Source organism: Pezoporus wallicus, unplaced genomic scaffold (assembly GCF_028554395.1).
Source record: "Pezoporus wallicus isolate ANWC-B61680 ecotype Strahan unplaced genomic scaffold, APGP_CSIRO_Pwel_v1 scaffold_7107, whole genome shotgun sequence".
NCBI lineage: Eukaryota > Metazoa > Chordata > Aves > Psittaciformes > Psittacidae > Pezoporus > Pezoporus wallicus.
In genome coordinates this window covers 7,184,833-7,211,456 of record NW_026642114.1, presented here as the reverse complement: position 1 = coordinate 7,211,456, position 26,624 = coordinate 7,184,833, and the positions used below count along the sequence as shown (strand labels likewise).

At 51.8% G+C, this 26,624-nt stretch overlaps 2 protein-coding genes across 12 annotated transcripts in view; one reads left to right on the top strand and one right to left on the bottom strand.

The window, feature by feature from the left end:
* The window catches only part of RPL35A (ribosomal protein L35a), a 150,833-nt gene that overhangs the window by 118,505 nt on the left and 5,704 nt on the right, over positions 1–26,624 (bottom strand). The window lies entirely within an intron of this gene.
* Positions 144–24,349, top strand: RUBCN (rubicon autophagy regulator). Of its 11 annotated transcripts, XM_057427094.1 has the most exons (23): positions 144–253; positions 5,908–6,061; positions 7,974–8,057; positions 8,742–8,901; positions 9,076–9,182; positions 9,751–9,891; positions 10,110–10,266; positions 10,479–11,027; positions 11,589–11,633; positions 13,535–13,630; positions 13,795–13,910; positions 14,380–14,584; positions 14,946–15,047; positions 15,855–15,929; positions 18,624–18,684; positions 19,718–19,850; positions 20,166–20,311; positions 20,672–20,736; positions 21,144–21,382; positions 21,784–21,845; positions 22,041–22,194; positions 22,577–22,670; positions 23,540–24,349. In XM_057427094.1, exons 2-23 carry the CDS (start codon positions 6,023–6,025, stop codon positions 23,701–23,703), a joined length of 2,994 nt encoding a protein of 997 aa, XP_057283077.1. In that variant the 5' UTR covers positions 144–253; positions 5,908–6,022; the 3' UTR covers positions 23,704–24,349. The 11 variants fall into 11 exon arrangements, with proteins under 11 accessions (XP_057283077.1, XP_057283078.1, XP_057283074.1 ...); XM_057427086.1 differs by lacking the exon at positions 144–253 and having other exon boundaries at positions 4,658–6,061; positions 21,144–21,379; positions 21,781–21,845; XM_057427085.1 differs by lacking the exon at positions 144–253 and having other exon boundaries at positions 4,658–6,061.

Below are 26,624 nucleotides of genomic sequence, written 5' to 3'. Positions count from 1 at the left end.
ATGGGCCATGCACAGCCTCATTGTCCTTTGTGCAAATGGTTCAGCAGTTTAATTCCCTGTGAGGTGCCATTTCACTATAGATTGTGGCTGTGACTGACAGCAGTGGGGTAGAGCTCACTGGAGCCATCTTCCTGTGTATCACAGGAAATGCAGAAACAGAAGTTATTTTGCTGAAGTCCGTCCTTCTGCCAGCACAGGAGAGGAGAGCAAAGATTTTGCACTGGGTTTTGCTGTCTCTCCTGCTATGCAGCAGGTTTGGCGTGCATTGGGGAGCAGGGGTTGTAACAGCGATGTCCACTGAGGCGCAGCAGGAAGGTTAGCTGGGCAGAGAGCAGGGCTTTCGGTGCCTCAGGCGGGTGGTGTGGAGGACACAGCAGTGCTGGGAGGGAGCAGAGGGGCCCTTGTCATCTGGGCAGGTTGACAGCTGCTGCCCTCAGCTCCCAGGATCAGCAGGGCCTGAGGAGAAGGTTCCTAAAGGAAGCCTTGCTGGGAGCATTGGAGGAAGGTGAGTGGCTGGTCCCAGGGAGATGGGCTGCCGTGGGGGTCTGCTCTGCCTGTCACTGCCCCTGGCTGCCTGTGCACAAGTTACAGGCAAGGTCCCATGCAGATCAAAGCTTGATGGACAGTATCCTGGATTTATGGTTTTGTGGTCATCTGCCTGTGGGAGGTTTCACCAGGACAAGCAGGTGAAACTACTGGTATGCTGTGCTGGGAGAAGGCTAAAACCCACCTTTAATCCCTGTTTCCTTCCCTCATCGTTTGCCAGTGCAGAGCAAGAGTGCTCCAGCAAGCAGCAGCTCTGGGCTGCATTTGCTGGGGGAGCCTTTTGTGGTTGTGCCCCCTGTTTTATACTGATGAATGCTTTTAGCACTGTTGCAAACCACCCTATGTTTTGTTTCCCTGCCAGCCTGCTCGGGTGTTCCCATCCAGGCACTGCAGGGCTGATCTGCCGGGCTGGCAGAGCTCTCCTGGCTTCCTCGGCCTTGTCAGCCACTCCCCATGGCTGCAGATGAATTGCACGAAACCTGCCTTCCTTCTAATGCGCTTCCCCAGCAGCGCTGAGCCTGCTGGAGGAGCAGTGGGGGAGCCCAGGGAAGGGGCTGCTGGTTGTCTGGGAGACCCGGGAATAGTGAGAACGGGAGCAGGCTGTGCGCAGCAGTGGGTTGCGCAGTGCCTGCGGGATCTGCAGGAGGAACTGACAGCACGGGAATGTCCTTGGAGATCTGGTGGAAGTCCCTCCGTGACCTCACCATCCTCAGCCTGACCTTTTTAGTGTGCTAAGAAGGATTGAAAGCCTTCTCTAGGTAGAGGACAGGGTTCAAGCAGCCTGTTAGGTACCTCCTGCAGGACAAAGACACATGTTGACTGCTTTTTTATTTTATTTTTATATTTTTAATACTAACTAGCTGTGTGATTCTATTTTGGAAAGTAACCAGGGTTTGGTTTTGTTTTAAATGAAGAAGTTCACCTCAGTCAACAGCATTTCTCTCTGCCTCTGCTGTGGGTCACCTTTGCTGCCTTGGACCAAAAGAAGCTCCTAGCCTCAGTGGCATGGAGGGGCTGAGAAAGCCTTGGGAGAGCAAGCAACGTTTCCCTCTTGTTGCCATCAGCAGAGGCATTAAGTCATTTCTTGCTCCAAGGCTGTATTCTGTCTTCTATTGCTTCAGTGCAAAAGATTCAGTTATGCTGAACACAGTTCTTGATGGCAGGTTGATGTTGCTGTACCTGAAGGTAGAGTTTGTGGAGGTAAAGCAAGGAGACCCAGTGTCGAGTTTACAGAGCTGGTGGTTAAAATTAGAGGCTGGATCAGAGGTTGTTGTCTTTAAGGAAGGAGAGCGATGCAGCTGAGGTCTCAGTGATGGCCCCGGCAAGCACAGTCAACCATTCTGGCTGGGAGAGCCAGGTTCTGCTAGAGCAGGAGAACAGAAGCACATGTAGTTCTTGCTCTGCTCGCGTACTGTGACCTCTGTGGGACACAAAACCCCACTCGTCTTGCTCTTCTGTAAGTTTTTATGATGTGATTACGAAGTGGCCTTACCTTTCTTTAGCACTAGTGAAGGGGAATTCTCTTTATTCAGAGAAGACCAAGCAGATTTCTTAATATTGCTCTGAACACCTGCTGAAATGGGGAACTTGTGGGCAGCTGGGCTCAGGCTTTCTCCATCCCTCCTGGCAGCCCAAGCTCAGGCTCTGTCAATGGGAAGGCAGCAAACCCTGCCGCTAATTTGGGGTTATCCCACAAGTCCAGTCAAAGCTGAAATGTGGTTTCCCTGCCACCTGCAGCCAGCTGTATGGGTCTTCATTTCTTCAACCTTATGTCACTGCATGATTTTCAGCATGCACAGTGTTCCGTCCCAGAAACAGCTGGGTTTTCAGTGTCAGTAGGATCTTGTGCGTCCAACTTGTGAACTGCTTTGCACCAGGAAGTCCCATGGGATCCATACTGTCTTACAGGGGTTTAATTCATTTCTGGTAGCTTCTGCATCACCTCTGCAAAGTTGCTTTTGTTGTGCTGCTCATTCCCTATGTGCCTCTGAGTTCAATGTTTTAATATTTTGAGGTTATTTTGTTTGAGGGTCGCTTAACCTTAGTTTCCCTGTGCTAGGAGGGAGCTGTGACTCCAGCCTGTTGGACCCTGGTTTCCTACCTCTGGGGAGATTCACAACTCCTTTAATGAGAGAGTTCGTTTAGAAAGGCACGTCTCTGCATGTCCTACCCCCACATCCTTGGGTGCATCGCCTTGCTTTTTAGCATGAAAGAGCATGGGAGGGAGTTCCTCTGACTCAGTTACTTGGAAGACCAACAGCATGGTTGAGCTTTCACTTGCATTTCCTAACTCTTGAGTGTCAGAAATATCCTGGGGAGGAGCTGGTGAAGTTTTGAGCTCAGTGGCTGCAAATGCTCTTTGGCTGGGGACTGGTGATGCCGCTCTGGGTGTCCACAGTCCCCGATCAAAGAGCATCTGCATCCCTCAGGGCAGGGATGGGAACAGCCCATAAATTTAGAAGAGCTGTATCAGTTTTCTGTGTCTCCCCAAGTTGGATCTCTTTCAGGATAAGGAGATAAAATCTCCTGAGATAAAGCCCTGTCAGTGCTTGTTAGCCTAAGTACATCATAAATATATACATACATATATATACATCTACATGTAGCTCTGCTTTGGAGCTCCTGTGTTGTCAGGGTGACAGGCTTTGCTGGTGGGATGGGCTGGCTTCTGTTTAAGTTTAGGTGGGCACTGAAAGTGGTGAGGTTTCACTGGGGAGACCTTGTGAAGGGAGTGAACGGAGAGCCTGAAGTAGACCCAATATTTGATGATCTGCTTGTTCACTTAATCAGTTTCATAGAATCATAGAATAGTTAGGGATGGAAAGGACCTTAAGGTCATCTAGTTCCAACCCCCCTGCCATGGGCACGGACACCTCACACTAAACCATGGCACCCAAGGCTTCGTCCAACCTGGCCTTGAACACTGCCAGGGATGAAGCATTCACAACCTCCCTGGGCAACCTATTCCAGTGCCTCACCACCCTAACAGTAAAGAACTTATTCCTTATATCCAATCTAAACTTCCCCTGTTTAAGTTTTAACCCATTACCCCTTGTCCTGTCACTACAGTCCCTTATAAAGGGTTCTTCCCCAGCATCCCTATAGCCCCCCTTAAGATACTGGAAGGCTGCTATGAGGTCTCCACGCAGCCTTCTCCTCTCCAGGCTGAACAGCCCCAACTTTCTCAGCCTGTCTTCATATGGGAGGTGCTCCAGTCCCCTGATCATCCTCATGGCCTCCTCTGGACTTGTTCCAACAGTTCCATGTCCTTTTTATGTTGAGGACACCAGAACTGCACACAATACTCCAGGTGAGGTCTCACGAGAGCAGAGTAGAGGGGCAGGATCACCTCCTTCGACCTGCTGGTCACGCTCCTTTTGATGCAGCCCAGGATACAGTTGGCTTTCTGGGCTGCAAGCGCACTCTGAAGCTGGCTCATGTTCATTTTCTTATCAACCAACACCCCCAAGTCCTTCTCTGCAGGGCTGCTCTGAATCTCTTCTCTGCCCAACCTGTAGCTGTGCCTGACATTGCTCTGACCCAGGTGCAGGACCTTGCACTTGGCATGGTTAAACTTCATGAGGTTGGCATCAGCCCACCTCACAAGCGTGTCAAGGTCCCTCTGGATGGCATTCCTTCCCTCCAGCGTATCAGCTGAACCACACAGCTTGGTGTCATCGGCAAACTTGCTGAGGGCGCACTCAATCCCACTGTCCATGTCAGCGACAAAGATGTTGAACAAGACCGGTCCCAACACCAATCTCTGAAGGACACCACTCGTTACTGGTCTCCAGCTGGACATTGAGCCATTGACCACAACTCTCTGTGTGCGGCCATCCAGCCACTTCTTTATCCACCGAGTAGTCCATCCATCAAATTGATGTCTCTCCAATTTAGAGACAAGGATGTTGTGTCGGACAGTGTCGAACACTTTGCACAAGTCCGGGTAGATGACATCAACTGCTCTATACCTGTCCATCAGTTCTGTAGCCCCATCATAGAAGGCCACCAAATTGGTCAATAGTTTAGCAATAGTGAACAAGTCTCAAAAAGATAATATTGGCAAGGAAAGGTTGGTTTTAAATACCAGGATTATGTTATTTTTTAGTATCGTTCTCTGTGCTGCAGAAGTGTGCAGCCCACACTTTCATCTACAAAGAGCAGTTTTAAATAATGTTATTTTTTATTTTATATTTTTCCCCTTTTGCTTTGGAAGTTCAGTTTACTTTTGGCTGTGGGAGGAATTAACTGCTGAAACACTGGCTTGTTTCTTGCAAGATGAAAGGTTGGACTTTCATTGTAAGCTATCACCTTGGGTGCTTTTGTTACAAACCCTGCAGAGGCAGTTTTTTTGGTATTTACACCCCTATATAGACATTGCAACATTCCTGCTGCTTCTGAAAGAGTAGCTTCTGTCTGAATACATGTTTCTTAGAGCTGCTGTTCCTCTGACAACATAGTCAAGGAGCTTGAGCAGGGACCTTAGTTGTCCAAAGCTTCCTTCCCCAAAGTTGCTTTTGCATAGGCAAATGATATTACATCTCTGCACTGTCACTCCTCCTTTATAGCCAATCATGGTGATTTCTTACTGTATGGAGGGTGGCTGAGGTGGGTCGTACCAATGAGAAATGCTGTGCAAGCTCTTGAGTACAGCTGTAGTTTGCAGTTTGTTAATCTCTGTCCGGAACATGATGAATGCTTTTGCAAGAAAGTCAACTTGTACCTACGGGAGCTCAGGAGCCAGAGGGCAGCTGTACAGATGGAGATGCAGGTGAAGAGTTACCAGCCTTGGAGTAGTGCACCTCTGCATCGTGATAGTGCTGGAGTGCTTGGTGCAGTACATATTGCTCAGGGCGTGCTGCTCTCTGTAAATGTGGCTGCAGCATGGCCAGTATCTGCTGTATAGAATCATAGCATCAACTAGTTTGAATGGGGCAGACATCATGCTTTTGCCTTACAACTGCTGTACTCCTGATGGGCTGCTGCTCTGAACAGTTTCTGACAGAACTTGTGAATGAAACAAGCAAGAGGCTGGCTGGAAAAATGTCCTTCAGCTTTGCTGGTGTGTACCAGGCAAGTGGCATATTGCAGGAACCATGAGTCTTTGTTCTGGTTGCCTTCTGAGACCACGTTGGTGGTGACTACCAGTCATCACAAGAATCATTACGATACAGCCTCTTGTCCACAAAGCATGTGTGGGAGACCACAAGGAGTTGTAGAGTGTTAGCTCACCTTTGCTAGCTTCTGGACCACCAAAGGTTTCAGCCTGACCAGAGTCTCCTTGGAGATACCAGTACCATGATCCTGTTGTGAATCTCCTCTTGCTCTATATCTGATGCAACTTGCTGTGTTCCTCTGCAGGAAGGAGCACTGGAAGCTACTAGGCAACCTGAAGACTACAGTGGAAGGTTTGGTGTCCACCAGCAACCCAAATGTCTGGTCCAAGTATGGTGGCTTGGAACGGCTCTGCAGAGACATGCATAGTATCCTCTATCATGGGCTCATCCATGACAAGGTAGCCTTCTGTCCTGCCAGCACTGCTGTAGCAGCTTTGGTGCCTGTCATGAGCAAGTGGGGCCGTCCTATTTGCTGCAGCTCGCTTCAGTGCTCCTAGCATGGAGTGGGTACAATGCTTGTAGCAGTGCGGGAAATGCTTGAAGCTGGAACTGAACTTGCCTGGCAAGTGCTGTGGTTGTCAGAGGGACCTGAGTGTGTGTTCTTTCTATCTCATCCACCTTTGACATAGTTATTCTAAGTACCTGTGCCCCTGCGCTGAGGTCAGCCCCTCTCTCCTTTCCTCCTGCTGCAGCCAAGTGATAAAGTTGCGTTTGTGATGAGTTGACCCCATATTGTCTGCACTTGGACAACTCTGCAGCGAAGTCTGGCAAGAAAACCTTGCATCTTTACTGTTTCCGGTTAACTGTGTTAGTAGCAGAAACTGGCAGCCAAATCTGGCTTCCTGTGAATGGGATCTCTTTCCAGGCTCTTGTGCCTTGCAGTTACTCACACAACCATTCCCCCTTTCATGGCTGCCTGGGAGAACTTCTCTTTCCCACTTGTGTACAGAGGCCTGAAGATCTCCCTTTCAGCTTACAATTACCAGCACAATTAATTTACAATGGAGGGTTGAAGCAAGTCTGCAGGGCATGCCCGCGGGCAGGCTTCCCATCTTGGCTCTGGGGCCCAGAGAGCAATGCAGGCAAGAGAGGGATGCAGAGGAGCCCCAGGCAGCTTGCATGGGCCAGGAGCAGGAAAACCACACCTCTGCAGTGCTGCACCCCAGCTAATAAGCCTCCAGGAAGAGCCAGGCTGGCATGTCATCCCAGCATGGTGCTTTGCTCCCTGGATTCATTAAATTTGCAGTCAGCATTCTTTACCGTGCCTCTCTAATCCCATTAGTTCCCAGGGAATAGGAGCTTCTTTGAGAGATCGACAGAGAGAGAAGCTACCTTTCATCTGAGGCGTGCGGTGCTCCCTTCTGATAGATGTGCTATTAATAGGCTTCAGGAAGTGAGATTTAAATTATTTGTACTTGTCTGACTATTGGTAACAGTTCATGCCAGACCTGCAAAGCAGAATGGTGTCTTCCTGAATCCTTTTCAGGTAGGCAAAGGCAGCTCTTTCTCTTAGAAATGTCTCCCATGTCTGGGCACCTGCAGCACCAGTCAAGCTATATAAGCTGCAAAGGGAGGCACATAAATACAGCTTCCTAACAGCAGTTTTCTCATAGTTGCTCCAGCAAAACAATTAATTTTGCTTATTATTTCATCAGCTTTTTTTGGAAAATTTCATATGTACGTGTTGAGAAAATGGAAAGAGTTTTTTAAACTTTTAAGTGAATTTTACCTACCTGTTCAAAAAAAAAAAAAAACCACAACACCCTATTCAATCTAGAGAACTAAAATTGCCATGTTAGTTCTCTAGTCTTAAAAAAACAAACCAACATCTCTCCCCCAGCCAAAAAAACCACGAAACAGAGCCCATTCCTCTGCCACTTGTGAAAGAGGAAATAAAGATAGAAGAAAAACAATTCAGTCTTTTGGTGAACAGAGATATTTTGGGGTTGTGTTTACACCCTAGGGGGTGGTGAGGGAAACAGCAACTCTGCTGCAGTTCCTCTTTAATGGCAAGAAAAACTAAGAGCAAAATAATCCAGTGTTTGAATAAAGCTGAGGCAAACGGAAGCAAGGAGTTGATAGAAGTGCAATGCCAAATTTCCTACCTGGGATGCTCAGCTGTGCTGGTGTCCTCAGTGGTGGTTTGCATCAGAAAACAGCAATGGTTGCTGGGTTTGCTGGGATGTGTTTGCCTGTTTTCTGGCTCACCTTGCCAGGTTTAGGGGCTGTCCTCTGTGGCAAGGGGCTAATGGGAGATGTCATTTAAGTGGGACTTGGCTGGTGGTATCTAACTGTGCCTGTCCTATGCAGGTGTGCTGCAGACAGAAGGATTACTGGCAGTTTGTGAAGGACATTCGCTGGCTGAGTCCTGGCTCTGCTCATCACCTGGAGAAGGTGAGTTCTGGGGGGGTGGCCCTGTGTGCCCAGCAGGGATGGGATTGGGTAGCTGTGCTGCAAGCCTCACTGCTGGGATAGCAGTGCCTTAGCTGCTGGCCTGCTGGGAGTAAAGCAGTCCCATGGTTTGTGGAGGCTGAGGCAGCCTTGTGTTTGTGTACAAGCCACGTCCCAGGAACTCGACATGGCTTGGGCTGAGACAATTGGCTGCTTATTTCTCCCAGGCCAATCTCCAGCTTGGCTTGGCCGGGTACAGCAGGCGTCACCAAGGAAACTGGCACAAGCGGCACTTGTGTGTACGCAGAGGTGATTCATGTGTCTGTGCAGATCTCTAACAGTCTAGCTCTTCAAGCTGCAGCAGCTCGGGCATTGCCATAACCTTCCACAGTTAATATGTCAGCAAGAACATGACTGTCACCACGGGGGTCAGGTTGGATTTGGGAGTGTGGGGTCCCATTAGGTCAGGGGCGAGGCACATATATGGGAAAACATGCAAGAGAAATTCATATTGCTGGTGGCTGTCAGAGGACTTTGGTCACTGGCTGACCTTTGAAGCATTGCTCCTGCCTGGTGCTTTGGCTCCCTGGTGGCAAAGAAGCTGCTGGGATGTGTCCTCCTTCCTGCTGACAGTGACTAGTGCTGCTCCAGTGCTTGTCTTAACCTGTACCTGGTGTCTCTTTCCAGTTCATCAGCCTGCAGGAGAGCGGTAAGCCTGACCCTGAGGGCCCAGGGGACCAGGCCATTGCACAGCTGTGGCTGCAGCACAGCCTGCAGTGCCACTGCCTGTCAGCACAGCTGAGACCACTCCTGGGGAACCGGCAGTACATCAGGAAATTCTATGCAGGTAAAGAGAAATGGGCTTTTTCCTTCTTATTAGGAAAATATCTAGCTAGTGGCATTTCTAAGCCACATAGGAGTGAGTGGGATGGTAGAAAAGATGGTTTGAATGTGAGGAACTGACACTATCAAACCACGCAGATGAGAGGGACCCCTCCAAGCAGCAGTTTTCTCTCCCCAGACACTGCCTTCCTGCTCAGCGACGCACACGTGACGGCCATGCTGCAGTGCCTGGAGGCTGTTGAGCAGAACAACCCCAGGCTTCTGGCTCAGATCGACACCTCCATGGTGAGTTGAGGTCCTGTCTTTTACATCTGGTTTTCTCCAGATGCTGGCTGGCTGTGGCTGCTTGTGGGAGGTCTTATTTGGGCCACATGTAGCCCTTGGACAAGGGGCTGGACTTGGAAGTAGCCGAAGATGCTCCAAGAGGGGAGGAGAGCAGTGAACTTATCCCTCCACTGCCTGTGTGAGACTGGCAGGGGTCGGGGTGGTGGAGGTGGCTTTGTGGAGCCTTGTGTAGTGGGGCACCTTGGTTCTGGCTGACATCGAGGATTTGAGTATGAGGACCTGAGGACTGGTTCCTTCTAAGAGGCACCTCTGAAGCCCTCTCAAATAGGCTTCAGGGCCAGTGAGCAGAGCTGCCTGGTTGTGAGGGACAGCCACCATCCGAGGGACAGGCAGCACCCCAGGACACCTGGGTGCCCATTCCTGCTGGTGATGCCAGGTACCCCCGTGCAGCCCCACACCGTCTTCCCCCTCCCCAGAGGATGGGAACAACAGCTGCTTTCTTTACACAGAGCTCCCCAGAGGAGAGCAATTAATGAGGCTCCATTTAATGGGAGCTGTGTTCTTTCAGCTGGCCGGCACGTCACTGCCATCCCTGTGCGCATCAGGTCCTTCTGCTGGTACAAGAGAGATGTGTGACCACGACTCTGAAGGACATGAGAGCCATCTGTCTGGGGCGCTGGGCTGCCTGGATCATTTCACTGAGAGCCTGGTAATTTCCCAAAGGGAGCCTGCCACGTAACTGCAAACAAAGAGTCGCTTCCCTTCTGCACCTCTGTTTTTCCCTCCCCATCCTCCTGCCCTCAGGGCTGCCACATCCTTGCTGGCTGGTGACCAGGCACTAGCAAGTTGATTCCTTTCCCTTACTGCTCCTTTGATGTGTAAATGCCCTGTAAATGCTAATTTATTAATGATGCCACCTCTCTTCAGCTTACCAGGAAGAGTGATGGTCCACCTCCAGTGACCAAGAGTCAGAGCCTGACTGCCCTTCCCGCATCCCCATACATTCCGGTTGCAGACTGCATGCAGCAGCGCTGCTTTGGGTCCGTTTCCAGCCTTCATTCTCCAGCTTCCTCTGGCCTCTCAGGTAATGAGGGGTGCTTGTAAGTTCAGGATAGACCCAGAAAAGACTTTGCCTTTTATTTCTGCTTTTTGATTCATTGTGGTGGATGGGTGCCTGCAATGGGAGGGAGATCCCTGGTGAGAATGGGCTCATGGGGTGTGGACATGCTGGCGTGAAGACATAGGGTGCTCTGCTTGTGCCAGGGTATGTGACATCCTGCTCCTGATTCTGTCCAGACAGGAGATCAGCGAGCAACTCCATCAGCTTCAGTGCCAGCCAGCCCCAGGAACGCTGCCCGTCCACCCAGTCTTCCTCCTTCAGTGAGGGCAGGTCCCCTCTGGAGCAGCCCAGCTCTGTCACCCACTTCAATGTACCCTCACCCAAAGACCCCTTCTCTCCAGCCAGTGAGATGAGCTCCAGCACCACCAGCCAGAGTGAGGACACTTGGACGGGGAGTCAGGATGATCCACAGAGCGATGTTAATGATGGGCCAGAGTACCTGGCCATTGGGAACTCGGGCCGCCGGGGCCGAGCGTGCAGCAGTGCTAGCACCAACAGCACCAAGAGCAGTAGCTCCAAACTCTTCTCCTCCAGCAGCTCCCAGAAGCTGGACTCGGTCTCATCCCTGGGGGAGCAGGGGGCAAGTGGAGGTGGAAGCAGGGGCCTGAGCCTGTTGCGCCGGTCCAGCTTCTCAGAAGGACAGTCATCAGCTACACAGGGCATCCTCAAGAAGAGCCACGTGCGCTCACACTCTGACACGAACGTGGCTTCAGGGAAGTTGCACGGTAATGGAGGAGCTTTTCTGGGATGGCTTTGGGGTATGGGAGTCCCCGGTACTGGGAGGCTCATGCTGGCCACCCCTTTGACACCATGGATCTGGTTGGTGAGGGGAACAGTGTGCAAGTGGTTGGTAAATTTGGTCTTTGCCCTTACTTTCCTGCACTACACTGGAACGATGGGCTGACCTTTTGCCTCCCAGAATGCCCTGGGCCAGTCTCTTACTGGTATTGGCAGCTTTTACCAAAACTTAGAAAATGCCAGCAATGGCATGGCATTAACTGTCCTGCTTCCCCACTGGCCTTGCCTGGCTGGGGCATGGGGCCATGGTTGGCAGGGCACTGAGCTGGAGCTTGGGCTCATCCTACTGGTAGGATGTCATCCTTCTGGTAACCTGCTGGGTCCTGTGCTTGAGTAGGGGGGGAAGGATGTGAGAGGACAACCAGTCTGGGAGTCTGCCCCACTGTTGCTGCCTTCATGGGAGAAGTGGAGGCCCTTGCTGAGTGGTAACCAGTCTGTCTCTGTTTTCTCTCCCTTAATGCTGCCCTTCTCCTTCTCTGTCTGCCCAGGAGGCCTCAGGGATATCACCATTATAATAGAAGATCCAGTGGCAGGTTTGGGAGCCAGTGTAACAGCCCTTCATTAGTGATCATTGCATCAAGTTCAGGATTTCCATCAATCCATTAGTGCTCATTTAAAAAAAAAAAAAAAATAATCTTTCTTCTCTGTGTCCCAGCTGATGCTTTGAAGCACAATCAGGTTTATGCATGTGACCTGACTGAAGATCCTAGCTTGGATTTTGGGAACAGTGGGCCAGACTCAGAAGGGCACCCAGCTCCCCTACATGGTGTTACAGAGTGCTGGCCACTAAGTCCCTGAGATGCATCCTCTGCTCTTCCCTCTACCCTGCTGCCTTGGGAGCCAGGAGAGGTTTCATATCTCACTTAGCAAGTAAGGACTGGCAGCTAAGCAGGCCTGAACATCTTATTTTTCTTTTCATTTAGTGGGTCTGTGGCATTTGGAGGTTTGATGTTGGCTGAGGTCAGCCACATCCCAGTCAGCTGTGTTTGCACCCACAGCCAGGGCAGGACTCCGCCTGATCTGCTGAGCCTGGGGCAGGTTTTCCCTCAAGCTGAGGTGCCGGGGTGCTGCCATCCCTTTCCCCCACATGCAGAAAGAGTCAGGAGCTCTAAAAAAATGGGCTGCTTTCTTTTGTACTCCACTGAACAGCAGCAGTGGGTTTGTCAAGCTTACAGCTGGGTGCTGAGTGCTCTTGCAGTTGCAAAGGCTCCTTTCTAGTGGTAGTGGACATTCAGACACGTGTGTCCAGCCCTGTGTCCTGCCCCAGCAGAGGATTCTGAGCACTGCATTGTTTTACCCTTCAGCAGTGGGCTCTGTTGTATGTGGCATTCCCCAGGCTGGTGATCACGAGGTGGTTTCTGTGCTGGTTTTCAGCAGGGCTGAGGTGGCGGCAGGATACTCTGCCAGGCTGCTGTGATTAGTTATGGGAGCCTCCCACCCCAGCGGGCTTCCTTTGTCACCCAGCCTGTCAGGTGGGTTAATCCCAGGGCTGATCCTGGTGCCTGCTTCATGGTCTTTGCAGGGACGTGCTGGTGTTGGTGGGCTCAGGAGCCTCCAGCCACGTCAGGGTTATGGCACAAAGCTGGGAACAAAGAGGAGCAGGAAGCTGAGAGGATGGGGTTGCCCTTCTGTTTTGCTCAGCATGTCAGGATATCAGCTGGCACCAGTCCTTCTGTCCACACCTGTGTGCTCCTGTCCTGCTTCAGTCAGGGTGTTTTCAGTCTCCCTCAGTAGTCCTTGGTCATCCAGGTGCTCTCTGGGGCTGTGGCTCTCCATAGAGCACTATCCATTGCTGGTCTCTGGTCACACCAGCTTGTGACAGTCCCTACCAGTTCAGCCTGGCAGAGAGTTGCACCACAAGTGTGTGCACGGGGCAGTGCCCTGCACACAGCCTGTGCAGGTCACCTTGAGGACTACAGGTGACCAGGGAACCCTGGCTTCTAGTTGGGCAAGTGCATGTCCTTCAGATGCCTCCTTTTAGTTGTTTGGGCTATTTTGCAGGGCTGGGAGCCCCACATATCCCTCAGCTCCTCAGGTTTCCCCTTTCTCATGATTCAGTACCCTGGACATAGCTCTTTTCTTAAAGGTGCTCCATCAGAAAGAAAGGGCATGCAAGAGGCACTTGCTGGAGCCTGTTGTGTCCCCCAGCTCTGCTAGGGAGTAAAGAGAAGGCAGCTCCGGACTTTACTGCTCTGTGGCATCTCATGAGTATCTCACCTTCTTTCTGTCCCTCCTCTTCTCCTGCCTGAAATGCCTTCTAGTTTTGTCCCCTCCTGGGCTTGCCCCTAGTCATTGCATGGAGCAGAAAGATATCCCTCTGTGCTTTCCATCCATTTGTGCCTGCCCATGCGATGCTGAGCCCCTTTCATTTCACCCTGTGCAGTGGCTGAGCACCTCTGGGATACTGATTTGTGCCTGGTGTCTTCTCTTCCAGAGTCCCACGATGATCCAAGTGGAGGGAGAAGGCCAGTCTCTGCTTCTACCCAGAGCAGTGAACTGAGCACACCCAGCTCGCTCTACATGGAATATGGTGTGTACAGCCAGCTTCATCAGGGATGCATGCTCCTGGTCAGGCTGCGGTGGCCTCAGCTTTAGGCACTTTCTTATGGGATGCTGATTGGGCACTGGCAGGGCTCATTAGCAGGGGGATAACAGCAGGTGCCTCCCTAATATGTTTGTCTCTTGCTTTTGTAGACTCTGGACAGTACCTGAGCTCGGGTGAAGGGATGTTCAGAAGACCCTCAGAAGGGCAGTCCCTCATCAGCTACCTCTCTGAGCAGGACTTTGGAAGCTGTGCAGACCTGGAGAAGGTGAGGGAGGCAGCAGCAGTCTGTGCATTGGAGAATGTATCTTACTGCAGGTTCAGTGATACTTTCCTCTGTGGGGAAGATAATGCCATAGTGTTTCCTATTACAGAGGTGTGCACACAGAACTTCAAGGTTAAGTTCTGTGATGGTGTCTGGCAGCCGGGATCTGCCCAAACAGCATATACACAGCAGCTTTGCAACATGTTAGGGCTCCTCCGTGACATGTGCTGACTGCTCGGAGTGGATTTATTGCACAACCTCTTTGTAGAAGTATTCTGGTGCCCAGGAAGGCTTTAGTTTCTAGGTCCTCCTAGAAGAGTCAGGTTTTGTGTGATTGACAGGGCTTAAGATCTTCCTACCACTCTCCATGAGCAGTAAGTTCTTTGCTGTCATAGGTGGAGACAGGATATTTACCATGTCTTCCTAGTTTCTCTGTGCTACAGCCTTGAATACTTTTGCTCTTGCCTTGCAGGAGAATGCCCACTTCAGCATCTCAGAGTCCCTGATCGCTGCCATTGAGCTGATGAAATGCAACATGATGAGCCGACAGCTGGAGGAGGAGGAGGAGGAAGACAGCGACAAGGAAATCCAGGAGCTTAAACAAAAGATTCGCATTCGGCGCCAGCAGATCCGCACCAGGCACCTGTACCCTACCTGCCAGGGGATGGGCTCAGACAGTGGGTGATGTGTTTTGGGCTCATCAGTTATTAGCATGTGGGGTTTCTGTCTGTTGCCTGACCTTATAGCATCCTGCCTTCCTGCCCATTTGTGAGAAACAGTCATGATTACAAAGGTGCTGCAGAGATTTGTGAAACTCTGCTGCTACTGAAGATCATAATGGGACTACTAATGTAACCCTTGTGTGATGCTGTCACTGAGTTATGGAATGTAATTTGATTTTGAACCCATAGTGTTTTCCAGCCTTGACCTCTGTCCCTCCCTGCCCTGGCCATGCCTGGCTATCAACTTGTCCCTTAGCTGTCAATGACCCTTCAGACCACTTCCATTGATGGCCTGGTTGTGTTGCATTTCTCCCAGGTCTTGTGGTGACAGATAGCGGGTCCCAGTTCAGCTCCCATGGCTCCATGCGACTCTCTGACTCTGGCTCTGCAGAGGATGTGGAAGAGTACGAGATTCGAGGTAGGAGGGAATGGCTGTGTTGCTCCTTGCATAGGGACAGCTTTCCCCTTGATGTGGTTGTGCTGAAGTCAGTCCTGCTGAAGAATAGCCCATCCCTCTCACTTCAGGATGACTTTGCCCAAACAACTGGCTGAATTCTCAGCCTGAGAAGAGCAACCAGTTTCCCTCATGTGGTGGCATAGCTTTCCTTCAAAATCCTCTAACTCTCTAGCATTCAGTGCCTCTGGCTAGTAGGTTTCTGTTTCATTGCCTGGTCCACATAGTGGCTGTCACAGCTAGAGACAGCTGGGAGAGCTGCCATCCTGCTCCCCTCATCCCCAGGCAGAAGGAGCTGTAGCTCTGACTACTTACCTCTTGGGTGGCAGTAGTGGGTGTTGGTCACATCCTGACCTACAATACCTCTGTTCTGCTCCTGGCAGCTTGGGTGGCTGAGCTTATTGCCCACAGGAGACCTGTCGGGGTCCCTGGGTGTTCTTTTCTTCAGACCCTTGTTTATCCTCTGAGGTGGATGACTGACTTCTCAGCAGTAGTTTCATCTTACTGACTTTAAAAAGGAGATAAAATCGTAGAAGACAGAGCACTCTCCACTCTCCAGCTTAAATTTCTTGTCTCTTAACTGTGGATATAGCAAAGCTCTCCTTTCAGTCACTGAGGGCTACATTTTTGGCCTGATTTTGAAGCCCAAGGAGGGGTGTGTGAATTCAGTTCTGGGTTTCTTGTGTGAGTGCTGCTCTTGTATTATGCCCTGTCTCTTTGGCCTGGCTGAAGCACTGAAGTCAACTATTTTGTCATCACCGTGTTATGCAGATGGTAACGATGGATCTAACCTGATTCAAATGTCCAAGAACGGCCTCTCAGTGTCAATGGCTTCCTTGTTCTCAGGTAGTACACCGCAGTGCTCCTCTGCAGCACGTGTGTGTTTGTGTGCAAGCTGTGTGTGTGTGCATGTGCACACTGCTCAGAAATCTGCCTGGTTTGACTGCAGTGGGGATTGTGAACAGTATCATCCAGACATCACCAAGAGAAGCTATGGCAGGATGATACAGAATGGAGCAGAGAGGAGGCAGAGGAGCTCTGCTGTGGGCTCCATCCCCCAGCTTGTTTTGCCATACAGTATTTCAGATATACCAAACAAGCCGGCTGTGGTGAAGACCTGTCTTGAGTGGGGTAGGGCTTGGCAGGGTGATGGCACAGCTTTGTGGTTCTGTAGCTGCTGAAGGCTGAGCCTAAGCTGAACAAACACAGAGACCTCTACAGGTGCCTTGGGGAGCATTATCCTGCTTGTCCTGGCAGGGCTGCTGCCCTGTTGCTCTGATCTGAACCACAGCCAAACTTTGCCATCCTGCTCAGATTTGGCTTGGAGAAGAATCCTTCCAGAAGGAAGTCCTGGAGGGAGAAGTGGTGAGAGCAGACAGGGCACAGGCAGTTTGTTTTACACTGGAGCCCTGAACACCAGGATCATGTGCAGCCAGATCTTGCTTAGTGTTTTTATTGTTTACAGTGCTACTACATAATCCTTCCAGTATTCTGGCTGCATTTGAATAACCTTCATGTGTCCCCTGTTTGCTTTAGCAAGGGAGCAGCCTATGTGAGCTGCTGCTGATCCCTCCTGTCAGTTTTTTGGCGCCAGCATGTTGCTCGTGCTGGAGATGCTGGTGCTCAGAGCTTCCCCACCAGCCCTACTGTGTCCTGTGTTTACAGCCCAGGGATTGATCCATGGGGGTCTCATCCTGGCCTGAAACTGGCATACAGGGACTGGGGTAATGTCCTTGGGTTTGTGTTTGTTCACAAGCCTTCTGGAGACTATCCCACCTGGTGATAGCATTGGCAGCAGAAGCATTTCAGGCAGCTAGCTGGAGGCTTTTGAGGAGTGTCTGCAGTTAAGGTTGGGAAGTGAGTGGTGGCAGCATTCCAGTGAGAGCCCCCATGGGAGCCTGGGGTCAGATTTGGCTCCCTCTGCCATCCCTGAGATGATGCCAGTGCCAAAGTGTGCTGGCTCTTCTTCTCCATAACACTTAGCCCACACTGTGCTGCGTGTGCTCCGCTGTTTGCTCATGTTCATTGTACTCCAGGACAACGGAGCACCTTCCTATGCAGAGCCAAAGGCACCAGGGCATGGCAGGTATGTCTAGCCAGTGCCCTCCGTAGTCGGGAGGCTATATTTGCCTGATTTCCCTGTTTTGTGCAGCTAGAAGTCTATTTGCATGATGTAGATATGTGGATTCCTTAGAATTAGGATGCTTTACTGTTCTGTTCTAGCAATGGATGTCAAACGTGGAGGGTCAAGCATCCATGCTGGACTCCTCTGGTGTGAGTCTGTAAATTTATGGGCAGGAGTGGAACTTGCTCCCCTTGCTGCCAGGGCAGCCCCACTCTTCCTAAGGGAGCCAATGGCTCTGGGGTGACACTCTTCAGTCAGCCAGACTGTGATTCCCTTGGCCCCAGTGTGTGGTTGGTGCCTGGCCAGGAGCAGATGGACTCTTTGTTGGACCATGTACTGGCACTGGGCCATTGGGTAGGAAAGCTGCGAGCCTGTGTTTGGGGGTGGTAGGGTCACTGCAGACCCCAGTGCTAGAGCTCCCTAGAGGTACAAAACAGGAGACCTACTGGGCTGAAGGTTGTGGCATTGGTCTCTGTACTGTCTGACCTATAGTACTTTCCCCTTATATGTCCTTCTTCCCTTTTCTGGGAGTCCTTCTGCAATGAAGCAGTGTTGCTGCCTGCTTCTGCCTACCGTGTACTGCTGGAAGAGTCTCCTGTCCCAGGGTCCTTCCACTGTTGAGATAAATTCCCTGTCAGGGTTTAACCTGCCAGAATGAAAGAAAGGATGAGTGATTAAGGTACCATCGGGTACTGTCTGCACCTGAGGCTGGCACCGAGGAGGAATGTGGGGCAGCCCAGGGCTGTTGGGGAGCTGATGGAGGGAGCAGGACCCCAGGGTCCTCCTGCATCTTACCTTGGACTCCCCCTCCTTGGTAGATGGGCCTGTGGCCTGTGCAGAGCATGTGGCACCCATAGGGCCAGCCCACTTCCTGCATAGATGCTGACATGTTTCTGGAGTGCTGGATGAGGCTACCAGCCCTGGCTGTGCAGCCACTGAAAAGCTGAGGCATGGCCACTGTCTGATCTTACAGGTTGTAGTCAAGTAGAGAGAAGTGGTCTGCATCCCATTGCTAATCCCCTGCAGCATCTATACTGTGTAGAGAGCTACTAAACCTTCTTGCTAACCTTGCTGTCCTGTCCTCCTAACCTTGCTGTCCTGTCCTCCTAGCTCCTGTGTGTGTACTGTTTCAGGCCATTCGCTGCTGGGACTTGGTGTGTGACCAGCAGCCACTCAACTCCCCCAAGCCCCAGGCTCACTGTTTTCACAGCATCTTACCATGTCTCCCTTGAAACTCCTGACAGGTGACTGATTAGACTGCACCTCTCCTTGCTGCTCACTGGTAGAAGTTGATGCTGTAGTTATTTCACGTGCTCTTGAACAGCTTGATGAGTTTTACAATGAAGCTTTGGTTTGAAATGAGTGTATCCCCCTGCCCTGCCCCATCTGCTCCACTTTGTCTGTTTGTGATTCAGATGCAGACATCAAGAGGAACCCAGACTCCAGCAGGAAGCCCTTTCTCTCCTCAGAGTCCATGTACGTTTGCGGCTTGTGGCGAGACATCTTGTTACCAAGTTCCCTTTCCTGCCCAACTCTGCTCTTCCAAGTTCATCAGCTCCTGTTTTGCACTGGAGTGGACATTCCTCCTTTCCTCCCTTCTTCCCTCCCTCCCTCCTTTCTTCCCCCCTTCCCTCCCTCTCTCCCTCTCTTTACTTAGCAGTGAGGCACTAGGTTCTAGTCTTAAATTTGGTAAGCAGCACCTGGGATGATCAGGATACTCATGAGGTAGATATGATATGGACAAGTGTCAGGAGACAGGCCCACACCTCCTGGTAGGTAAGAGGCTGGGGAGAGGACATGGCATAACCTGAAGCATCTGGACTGGCTGCTGGCTTGCTGCTGGCTCTGATCCTTCCCTGCCTCTCTCCTCTCAACTGGGATAGCCTGATAGACTACGTGGTGCTGACACCTTCTCTCCAACCCTTGTTGCGGTGTTGTGACCCAGAGGTGGAACTGCTGGCACACAGCAATGCTCACTGACTGTGCAGTGTGGCAGCAGCTTAAACTTGAAGTGCTCAGTCCTTTCCTGGTACTGCCCTGGGGTGATGAGGTGGGTGCTGTGGGGAGGGGAATCACCGCCTGTTCTAAGCACTGCTGCTGTTAATGCTCTGAAAGCAAAACCCTAATGGGATGCAGGGACCCCTTTGCTAGCTGGGTAAGATACAAAGCCGTGTCTGTGGTTGGAAGGTTCTTGGGTAGGTTTGTACTGGGAGAGCAGTTCTGGCTCTCACTTTGCAGCTTCCCCTGCAAACAGGCACAGGTTTTATTAAGTAAGATATGTTTTGCTTGCCTTTCTAAATAATTGTTGTGCCATTAGCCAGCTTTACTTGAGGGCAGCTGCAAAGATAGAAATCAATAACGTATCTCAATTGCAGGCCTGTGTAGCAGTGCAGAAATCAGGTACCAAAGTTGAAGGGGGCATCTTCAGCTTGAGATGGGACAGGCATCAGGGGTTTTGAGGAGAGCACAGCTGTGAGACCTGGTACTAACCGTCCCCTTCACTGTCTAGATCCCATTCCTTCCTCAATTCCAACTCAGCGGAGGCTGTGGCCATGGGCTTGCTGAAGCAGTTTGAGGGCATGCAGCTCCCAGCTGCCTCTGAATTGGAGTGGCTGGTCCCTGAGCATGATGCTCCACAGAAGGTAGGGTTGTGAGTACTTGATCTTCCCCAGATCCCTGGCTTCTGCCTACTGCTGAGGGGCTTTGCTCGTGATCCTTTTGTGGAGCTGGAGGAGGGGTTTTGTCCAGGCTCTGGGGTTCAGCTCAGTGGGGCTCTGCCACCACAGCCTCCAACAGCAGAGTGCTCACATCCTTGGGGACATCCCTCCTCCAGCCCCTGTTCAGCTGGAGCAGCAACTTGATGCCTGGCAGTTTTCCAGAGGTTTCTGGCAAGCCAGCCAGGTGCATTGGATTTGCTGTACCTGGCAGGGATCTACCCACTTCCCTGCTTCTTCCAGCTCCTACCCATCCCCGACTCTCTGCCCATCTCTCCTGATGATGGAGAACATGCCGACATCTACAAGCTGAGGATTCGGGTGCGCGGAAACCTGGAGTGGGCCCCTCCACGACCACAGATCATCTTCAATGTTCACCCAGCCCCAGCGTAAGGACCTGTGCTGCCAATGGCTTTCCAGGGTCCTGCCCTTTCCAGCCCTTTTCCATTAACACCAAGGTTGATTATCCTCTCCTTCCTACTTGACCACCAGGACTTCCCTGTTCTTAGCCCGATAAATGCACATTGATCACTACCATAGCTGGTGCTATGAGATGGAGCCAGTGCCAGTGGTCAGCACCTTTGGTGTGCACCAGGGCACAACAGGGCTTTTCCCCTTGGATTTGTTGTCCACACTGGAGTGGCAAAGCATGTGGCCATCTCCTGTCCACCCCTGTGCCAGTGCCCATCCTCTGGTGCCATGTGCCATCAGGGCTGGACTCATGCACGTTGTCTTCTGTCTCTGGGCAGGAGGAAGGTGGGTGTAGCCAAGCAGAATTACCGGTGTGCAGGCTGTGGCATCCGGACTGATCCTGGTGAGTGCTGGGACCATGAGCTGTACTTGGGGAATGGGGAATACTGTGAACAAGTGGAAAGACACACAGTGGGTGTGTGGTGGCAGAGCTCAGGACAAGGACACTGGGCAAAATGATATGGTGGTTTTACCAGCTTTGCCTGCAAATATATTAGTGTGCACCATCCACAGGGGAGCTTCCTTCTTCAGAAGGTCACAGGGCTGGTAGAGACAAAGAGCAGCCAGCCTGTCCTTTGGGAAGGGCATTTCGGATGTTGACTCTTCTAAGGCAAAGTCATCTTTTGGGGTCCTGTAGCTCCGAGCAGGTTCCTTGCTTGCTGGAAATGCTGGGCAATGTTGGGAGTCCAGTAGGTGGTTGTGCAGAGCCTATGCCTCAGCTGACCTCCCTGTCTGCCTGGGTTTGCCCAGATTACATCAAGAGACTGCGGTACTGTGAGTACCTGGGGAAGTATTTCTGCCAGTGCTGCCATGAGAATGCCCAGATGGTCATCCCCAGCCGCATCCTGCGCAAGTGGGACTTCAGCAAGTACTACGTGAGCAACTTCTCAAAGGACCTACTGAGTAAGATCTGGAGTGACCCCCTCTTCAACGTGCAGGATATCAATCCTGCTCTGTACCGGAAAGTGAAGTCTCTCAACCAAGTGTGGGTAAGATCCTTTGCACACCTTCCTGAGTGGGGTTTGGGTGAGGTGAGTGGCTGTTCATTGTAAACAGCGTTCCAGGGAAGCTGTGGAGAAGCAGATATTTCAGGTTTTGAGGCTTAAAACCTTGGCACCACGGATTTCCATTCACCTCTTGTTCTTTGTCCAATAACAGAGGCATTTCAAAAGGAATTTCTGCCTAGTGTCCAGCTGGGCTTCAGTTTATCTCTTGGAGCTTGTGATGGTTGTTGTGCTCATTTTGTCCTGTGTGGTGTAAACACTTTGGTAGCGGGAGAGCAGCAGCTGAGGAGCAGTGGTTGTTTCACCAGCACAGGAAATTGGGCAGACCTGCTTGGCCAAAGACTGTACTCTGTTTACTGATTCTTGTGTCCCCCCTTCCTCTCCAGCTGCTGCGAATCCAGCTTTTCCACATGAAGAACATGTTTAAGACATGCCGGCTAGCTAAAGAGTGAGTACCAGGCTGTGAGACGAAGCTGTTTTGCTGTTCTGGTTCTGTCCCATGACAATTTGCACTGGGGATTGTGCAGGCTGTGCAGTGAGCAATGGAGGGAGAAGGGAGGGGAGGGAGGAAGAAAGCAGAAGCAGTGGAAAGGAGCTTAATGGATTTGCTTTGCTCTGAGTTCTGGTTTCTCTATCCTTGCAGCCTCCTTGACTCCTTTGATACAGTTCCTGGCCACTTGACAGAGGATTTACACCTCTACTCGCTCCGTGACCTCAGTGCCACAAAGAAAGGGGAGTTGGTGCCTTGCCTGACTGAGCTCCTGAAGGCAGGCAGTCTGCACGTTGATAAGTGCATGGTAAGGCCTCCCTTTCCTGCCTCATGCATGGCTCCGCACCCTCAGGAGCACCTTGGGAGCATCTTGCTGCAAAGATAACTGATGGGGAGGCCTTTGATATGTGGGACAGCCACCAAATTAATGATTCAATGCTAACTGTTCCTGCCTGCTCCACAGAGTTAGTACTGAGTCATGTACAGGAAGTTTGTTTCCCCATTTTGGCTCCCCCACCCCTAACACACGTTGATTCTGTCTTGCTATGCTCCATGCCGGGGAAGGGCTGTCCTGCATGCTTAGAGCAGGGCACCGTGTCCTCCTGTCCGGCTCTGCTCTACCTCCTGCCCTGCTTGCCAGGGAGATGAGAAGCATTCAGCTGCTTTTTCCTCACCTTTTCTCCTTCCAGCTGTGCCAAGCCAAAGGTTTCATCTGTGAGTTCTGCCAGAATGAGAGTGACATCATCTTCCCTTTTGAGCTCAACAAGTGCAGCACATGTGAAGGTGAGATGGTGCGGAGAAAAAGGGAGGGGACAGACCCTGAGGCCACCAAGGTCTGCCTCCGGTTTGAGTGGCATTTGTGCTAGCAAGAGGTGTAGAGCCAGGGCCAGCCAGACCGGGGTGCCTCTGTGCATGGCCTGTGTCTCTGCACCACGTTATCACAGTAGTAGATCAGCATTATAACAATGTCTGTCTAGAGCTGCTGGTGTGGTGGAGCATGTAGGTCCCTTCCTGACCGTGCTGTGTGCTCCCTACCCAGGCGGCAGCATGCAGTCGGGTTGTGACTGCAGCAAGCAGGTCCCTTGGCTTTCCTTCTGCTGTGGCTGTGGGACACACGGCTCCCCTGCCCTTGCTTGGATGGCTGGAGCCGACCTTCTAGAGCAGAGAGAGGCTAAAGGCTTTGTCTCTGTGCACTTCCTGCTTGCCAGGAAATCCACAGGTTCCCTTCAGGTGTAATCCTTGATAATGCCTAGTATTAGTGGCCAAGCAGAGCTTGTTGCTGCAGCTTGGAGCCAGCCTCTGAACTGGCTTGAAATGACTCTGACACCATGCAGACACAGTGCCAGAGAAACCTTGGGGCAGAATTACTGTTTCCTTGGAGAATCGTGAAATTTTGGGGAAGGACCTTATGTGGAGGAGGCAGCCTCCTGCCTGTGCTCCCAAAGGCTTCACAAGCCAGTTCAGGGACCCTGCAGCCTGTCTTCTTGCTGCTTCCAGAGCAGCGCTGGACCCCTGCATCTTGTGCTAGTTCTGCCATGGCTTTGGTTTGAAAAGTCCTCCTGGACAAGTCTGGAGCATCCCTCTCTCAGGGTGCCAAGTGTCAGGCAGTCTGTGTCAGCCTCTACCAGCTCTCAGTCATGCTTCCTTTGCAGAGTGCAAAGCCTGCTACCACAAATCCTGCTTCAAATCCACCCGCTGTCCCCGCTGTGAGCGGCTTCAAGCCCGGAGAGAGCTGCTGGCCAAGCAGAGCATGGAGTCCTATGTCTCGGACTACGAAGAGGAGCTGGAGCAGTCAGAGGTGGTGGTAGCTACATGAATGTTGCAGCAGAGGAGCAGAACGTGGGTTTATGTGCATGGATTTCATCACCAGAGACTGAGGCACACAGACTGGCGATGAGGAGGACTGTCAGGAGGCTGGAGCACTGTCTTGAAGGGATCTGTTTTCCTCCCGTGCAGTAGTGCTGGGCTGGGGAAGGGACATCTTCCATTATCTGGGTCTGCTCCAGGTTCTGCTCACAGGTTTGCTTGGGGAAGTTCAACTGCTTCTGCCTCACAGGCAGAACAGGGGCCTTTTCTGAGCAGTTGTTCATGCTGGACCAGGCAGGGCTGTGCTGCCGGTCCCTTTGCCCTGCTCCCCAACAGGGTCCCTGGGGGATCAGCACTTTCTGCTCATCAACTGTATATTAGGAATCTCTGGCCACATCTGGTCCTTGGAGGTGGGAATCAGCTCTCCAAGTCCTCTGATCCTGTATCTTGCTGCTGGGAGTTGTGTTTATGGAGGGACAGTGGGGATTTGGGGTTGATGTGCATATAACAGCTCTCTGCCTCAAATTTGGCTTGCGACACTGCCAGAGAGCAGTTCTCACTCCAGGATCAGAGCAGAGGATGTGGCAGTGGTGAAAATGCCAGATTCCTGCCTTGTCTCTTTGTGCCATCTGTGCTGAGCTGCTTTCCCTGCCCTCCACATGTGCTGTAGAGGTGCATTGCCCCTGGAAAAGCTGCACAAGGGCACTGGTGCTGCCAGGTTTTTGTAGGGGCAGATCCCCATGGCTGGAGAAGGCAGTAAGCCCCACTTCCTCATTCTGCCTGTCTGTCCTCCTGGGGGGCACGTCCTTCTCTAAGGGTGATACGGGGCCTCACTGGTGGCACCAGGACCTGCCTTGTATGCAGCTGCCTTCTGTTGGGATGTGAGTGAAGGCTCAGCCCTCCAGCCACATCCCCTGAGCCCCTGTCTCAGTTTGTTCTTTGGTTTGGGGTTTTGGTTTTTAATCTGCTGGGTTTGGTTTTATTTTTTAATGTGGTTGTTTGTATTTTTAACTGTGTGTTCCCCCCAGGAAGGTGCTGCTTGAAATGCCTCTTTAGGGGACATGGACTCTGCTTGGGGCTCACAGGTATAAAACTTCCAAGCCTGTCCTGCTCCTGGTTCCTCAGCCCTGGAGGGAGCTGTTGTTTGCCAGGAGTCCTCTCTCCCAGCACATCTCCTGTTCCACTTGGGAGAGATGTCCCTGAGCCAGGCAAAGCCTCAAGGCTTCCCAGGTGCAGTGCAGTGGGGTGGCCAGGCAGCCTGCTTGCAATGGGGGGTGCATGGGGGAGAGGGTTTGGCACTGAGGTGCTTCAAAGGGCTGGTCCCTTGCTGATACAGAGCTGCCTGCCACAACCAACAGCTTCGCAGGGTCGGACCCAGCAGTACAAGATGCTCTGGGGCTAGCAGTCAGCTGAGGAGGTGCCTGCATTGCAGGGGAATGCTTTACATGGCACAGGTGAGTGTCCAGCATCACCTTGGCATGGGTAGGACATGGCGTGTTCAGAAGGATGGTGTGGCCTGTGTATGTGCAAGAAGGGTGTTGAAGAACTGTAGAGCAATACACTGGCAGAAGGCACCTAGAGGCAGTGGCTTTTGCAGCACAAGCACTGGCTTGAGGCTGGGGTGTGACCCCTCGTGGGCTATCCCTGCAGGGGTGGCAGGGTCAGGGAGAGAGGCTGAGACCAGGAGAGGTGGATGCAGGACTTGGTGAAGGAGGGTGGCTGGGAGCGTTGCTGCACAACAGCATGTCTCCCTGACTCGCAGCATCCTGGCAAAGCCAGGTCTAGCTGGGAAAGGGGCTTCAGCTCCCCACACACTCTCTGGAGTGTTTGCTGCCTCCTCTCTTGCTTCTGCTCTGTTTCTTGCCAGGGGAGCCACTGCTGTCCTGCTCACTGTCTGTCTCTGCAAGCCATGGGGCTGCCAGATGCTGGTCCACCTCTGTCTTGTCTGTCCTCAACAGCAAGCCAAGCCTTCACACTGCTGCCCAGAGTTGGCACCCCCTTCCCTGGAGCTGGCTCAGCAGCACACCTTCATCCATCCTGTTTTGTTTGAAGCACTTTAATGTCATGGGACAGCAGCTGAGAGGCTGCCCATGTCCCCTTCTAGAAGCACTGAGTACATTTAAAGAAGAGAGAAGGGATTTTGGATTATCTGTGGTTTCCACCCTCCACTGTGGACTTTGGAAGCAGTGGGACTTGCAAACTCGATGGAGGGCTCCAGGGCAGGATTGTGCCCAGCACTCACCATTGCAAGGAACACTGGAAGTGGCCAAGGCAGTGAGCTCTTTTTAAGAGAGAGCAAGGGAATGCTCTGGCCATTACCTGGAGCCCTCCCCATGGGACTGTTGCACAGAGAGGCAACAAAAATGCCATCCCAAATAAACTAAGTTAATGATGGGCCTGGTTTTGTTGTGGCATCATTTCAGCTGTTGTAGCAGGGTGTATTGCCCTTGGGGTCAGTCCTGCAGTGCCTGTTGGCCCCTGGGGTAGGGAGGGAGTGGGCAGAGGGGGGACAACTTGTGCAACTGGCGGTGCGTTGCCAGATGTCACTGGGTCTAATCCATGTGGTTTGTGGCCTCTCCTTGCAAACTGCCCACTGGACTCAGGGCAGGAAGTACAAAACACTGAGTAAGGGGCTCCCTGTACAGTCAGGGGCTCCCTGTATGGTCTGTCTCTCCCTGGGTCTGCCTTTGCAGGCATGGCCTTGGGTGTCCCATTGTTGTTGGATCTCTGTCGCTTGCAGCAGTGTTGTGCATCACCACATAAACACCACAGACACAGGACATATATAGATGGATAGATACAAACTGTAAACTTTAAAACAACTGTTGACAGATGCTTGTGCAAGCACAGCGCTAGCTCTCCATGGAGCAAAACAAGGCTTCCCTGCCTTGCAGCACAGCAGGAGGAGCCACTTTCTAGGAGCTTTTCCCC